General features: G+C 52.3%; 1 protein-coding gene across 1 annotated transcript; it reads left to right on the forward strand.

Moving 5' to 3' along the window:
- Positions 1-413: 413 nt before the first annotated feature.
- DICSQDRAFT_109646 (uncharacterized protein) lies at positions 414-1,457 on the forward strand (the record flags this gene model as incomplete). Its single annotated transcript, XM_007368387.1, has 5 exons — positions 414-757; positions 807-855; positions 908-1,170; positions 1,229-1,320; positions 1,414-1,457. The coding sequence occupies one exon, from the start codon at positions 417-419 to the stop codon at positions 741-743; it is 327 nt and encodes a 108-aa protein (XP_007368449.1). The 3' UTR covers positions 744-757; positions 807-855; positions 908-1,170; positions 1,229-1,320; positions 1,414-1,457.
- Between the last annotated feature and the right edge of the window lie 3,123 nt (positions 1,458-4,580).

Consider the following 4,580-nt stretch of genomic DNA (forward strand, 5'->3'; position numbering starts at 1 on the left):
TCTGTCTATGAGAACACATAATCTAGCTATAAATACATTACACAGTATGAGTAGATATGGTTGGCTCTTGCTATGGCGAGGAAGGGGATAACGCGATGTGAGGAGGGGGTGACATGGCAAGCGATATGGAGCGTTCAGTATCAGATGTCGAGCGCTTCGTGGGTAGGTCTTTCCATTACCGGCAATCCATCACGAAATGGGGTCATCACGACCAGCCAGCTGGACTCTCTCCGACCATTCCCCTGGGCTGCAGCTGATTGCGAGCTGGACCTATCGCCACGTCAGCTCGATCCACCCAGCCGGGCCAAGCTGCGTGATTTTCCAGCCAAGCCCAGCCAGCTCTCAAGCCCAACTCGAATTGGCGGCAACACTATCTCTCACTTCCCATCATGTCCTCGCCCCCCATCGCCACGGCAATGCCTTCAACACGGAGCACGCCACCTACAGAGAACGTGGAGCGACTCCAAGCACTGCTGCGCAAGACGCTACGTGTCTCTGTGACCGACGGACGCGTCTTTCTGGGCACGTTTGCAGGCACGGACAAGCAACTCAACATACTGCTCATCAACACGGACGAGTACCGTCTCGGGCCGGATGCTGGCTCAGATGGACTAGATGGACGCTATGTCGGGCAGGTCATGATTCCGTGGCGGCTCGTCGTGCGCGTCGAGACCAACGCAGAGGGCGAGCATACAAGGAGCAGTAGCTATCGTGATAGCGACGAGGACAGCATGTATGCTTGAAAAACCTGAGCGACGTCAGTGTTTTGTGAGGATACATGAATAGTTTGTTGACTTGTTGCACAGACAAATCGGGTTTCCTACAGAGCAACACGCTTGCTGGGGTTCTGGCCGGGTACGTGAATGTTTGATCCCACTCGTCCGTTTGGCTGGAACAGCATCCGCAGATCATTCATCTGCACCCCGAGGACTTGCCGTGACCGGTTTGCGACGTCGAGACGAACCCTCCTGACTCGCCGCCGCGTCCGCCAGAGTGGTTCAATGGGGTTCACCCCCCTTAAATCGCTATGTTGGGCTTTACAGATCGCATGGGGCACAATGATCCCTGTTCTGCGGCTACCCTTCCAAACGAGGCAGGGCTTGTTCCCAGGATGACTGCGAGCGGTGAGAGGGATTGTGACCGCATAGCAATATTCGGCGTCGACCCAATGTTCGTAGATTCATGTTTGCTTGCATCTCTGGCTATATTGACGAAACAATCACGCCAGCAAACCTCACTGCAGCTTACTTGTCATTCGGGGCATGATCGTATCGAGTTTCTCCCTGATGTTCCAATACGTCGCCATCGACAACTATACGAGTGCGTTCGAGTACGTCCTATGAACTGGGTGTTTTGATTGAAGAACACATTCGCCATGTCATCGCCTCCGCGGTTCATGCCTCAACGTATCAGACCGAGAATTTACTGCTCGGGCACCGCACAGCAAATAATCCGGTGAAGTCCGTAGCCACTGGCATTGCAGGAAGACGGCTTATCGTGGCAGCTGGTTAGGTTGTTTCCGCCGCTGAGCAACTAGGGTGACTGAACAGCCGTATCCGTATATTGGCCTAGTCACTATTTGGGCACTGGTAACATGTCCGCTGGTAGCGCTTTACAGTCGGCGCTGTATTCGCCAACCTGATTTGGCACGGGTGACTAACAGCGTTCCGCCGCGCTAGTCTCCAGGCAAACACAAAACCAAATGTCTGGTGATCCGGTCGTAGAGCTCTGGGCCTCTTCAGCGTATACAAACGGGTAGCAAATCATGACCGCTCGGCGCTCTCCCACAATTATCATTCGCTTAACTTCCCAGTCATCGTCCCGCCTTCACGAAGGCCACGCGACCTCATCGTGCCTGTTCCATCAATCAATGGTCACAATGAAATTCAACGACAATGGGTATGTTCCTCTCATTCCTAAAGCCCCTCGCTGAGGCTCAGGCGTGCATGAAGACCTCATCAGCCGGCGCGAGCTGTACGGTGTCAAGCTCTTGGCAATGGATCTTGAATGGCAGCCTAACTCATTCGAGGATGTCAGGATGGGCTGCAAGCACAACAGGGTTTATGGGCCCCTCGATGCCCTTCATCAAGAGCATGTCTAAGACTTCCGCCACTCGCACCACCTTTCGCTTCAATTCCCTCTTTACATCTATACTCGATGGCGGCACGGTGTTCGCCCGAACCCTGATGGCATTACAGCGCTCTAGACTAAAACAAAGGTAAGCGAAGCTTTTGAAGTGGCTCCGAGTCGCACGCCACTGGGCGGGCCTCAAAGCGCACAGCACCCTCAAGCGCACTGTCAAAGCACTCTCTGTCTCGACGCTTTGGTCCACGGAGAGGTCGTTTATAATCCCTCAGATGCTACAGCACCCGTCCCTGCACCAGCGTAATTGACGTCTCTTACAGTTCGGTATGTCCATTCTCCCGTCTTCGTCAACCGCATTTCCTTTGCTAACTGCGCATAGAAGTGACAGCCTACTGCTATTATCAACAGTATGCCTCAGTACATGTGCATGTCAAGTAGTGAGTGGGTTCAGAGGCTCCGGGGAGAATGGATCCCTGAACCGCTCTTCAAAGTGAGTCTCCCCATATTTTTCCAACACGACATTCATGTATAATGCGATTGTTATCATAGCCTGGAGACAAAGTGAAGACATACGACGAGGATAAGGGGAAGTGGGTATCCGGTGTCATCGCTGTCGATCATGATCCTCCGCACTTCTGTAAGGTACGACCAGCAAACGTCACCAAATATACGTGAATCCCTGTTAACCCCATACTATGACGATTTCAGGAAGAGTATTATTGGGAATATCCGGTGATTATGGATCGGACCACTGGGTGTCGCCACCTGATATGGTTCGAAGAGAAGGACCTCCAAGGATATAACTAATATCTCTAACACCGATGTTTCCGGTATACAACTTCTCTTAGTATCAAATCTTACGTCTTGAATGCATTCAAGAACATTGTGATTTACGCTACTCATACGTTTCTCCTTCAACCTCTACATATGCCTTCCCTGTCGTCTCCCGCATGCCTTGCTACTCGGAATACCTGATTTGGCAGGTGTTTTCATGTGAGCACTGCTTCTCCTTAGCGCCCAAAGACAACGCTTGCCTTCTTGCTGTTGCAGCCTGGCGGTGACTCCCATGATCTCTAGCTGCGGTGTTGACCGAATAAAAAATAAGACCCTCTCGTAAACAGATTCCTGTAACTTGAGAGCAGTAGTCCTTGCAGCTCAAGGTTGTCAAAGCCTTCCGATCCGCGCGACCCCGGTGTTGTATCATCCTGGCTCATACCAACAGGCAGTAAGGGAGATTCGTTCGACGTTACACATAGGTACGCATTTTTCCCAGCTAATAGGGGAGACACACGCTCATTAATGCTGTCTTTGCAGGCGCGTGCCCCCCTAACATAGGGCCATGCTAAACGGTGAACGCAGTCTAGCAAGGAGCGTGCTGCCCGAGGTTCATCATATCGATGAGATCACCGCGCAAACTATCTAGTTTCAGCCACCAGTTTTCCTCCTGAGATGTAAGTGAAGTGAAATCAATCGGTGACTCATCGTAGACGATGAGAGCAAGGTTACTGTTGAACGTATTCTGTGATACTGACGAACTGGGGCTAGTTCTGTACAGATGGCGATGAGAACGGATGAACTGACGATCGATTCGCTACCCAGGAATCTTTGAATGAGGCGGACAGGCGTGGGATGAGGTCCCCTACATCGACCAATACCAAAAATCGCTTAAGGGCTTAAAGGGGGCACCCGGTGAGCCCCAGTTCACCGATCAAATTTGCTGACCCGTCCGTCAGCTCGAACGAGGCTGACATGAATAAGTAAGGTGAGTTCAGCTTAGAATCACGCACTCTGCTGTGTTTCACCCTCCTTATGGAAGACTCAGTCTGGGCACCGTCCGCTGAATAGGCACGCTCAACATCAGTGACTCAACTAATGATGACCGCAGGGCGACGTTCTGTTTCTTTGACGATTACTCAGCTCGGCGTCATCTTCTGAAGCGAAAAGAACGATGAGGGATCGAATTACTGATTATTCGGGCGGGGAACGTACGATCGATCAGCTGGAGTCAGTGTCAGCCTCTATGGTTCGGACTTTCGGGAGAATGCTGTATTTTCGGATGCGAACAGTAGCGGCTGACCGTGCTAACCTCGAGGTTGGCACAAATCAAACCATCCAGCCGAGTCCGCCACAGAGCGCCCGTCGTGGTATAAACAGCCGCCATTCCGTCCACTCCTTCTTTCCTCACCACCACCACCGTCTTCGAAGATGTTCTCTAACCACTTACATCTCCGGCCGTGACCACGGTTCATTTACACGCCGGATGCCTTCTTCTCTCAGGCCTTGCTGCCTGACGACGGTGGTCAGCATGGGACCCGACGTCCATGGGTATTCTTCTCGCTCACCTTGCCGTCCCATCCTTGCTCATTACGATCTACCTCTCCCAGCGTCGGAGACCCAGGTACGCTCGAGGTCAATCGTGAGTTGCTCATGTCGCTCCTTGCTCTACGCCACATGTTGACTGTGGCGGTGGTTAGATTCGACGCGTACCATCCCGG

Source organism: Dichomitus squalens (assembly GCF_000275845.1).
Source record: "Dichomitus squalens LYAD-421 SS1 unplaced genomic scaffold DICSQscaffold_35, whole genome shotgun sequence".
Classification (NCBI taxonomy): Eukaryota; Fungi; Basidiomycota; class Agaricomycetes; order Polyporales; family Polyporaceae; genus Dichomitus; species Dichomitus squalens.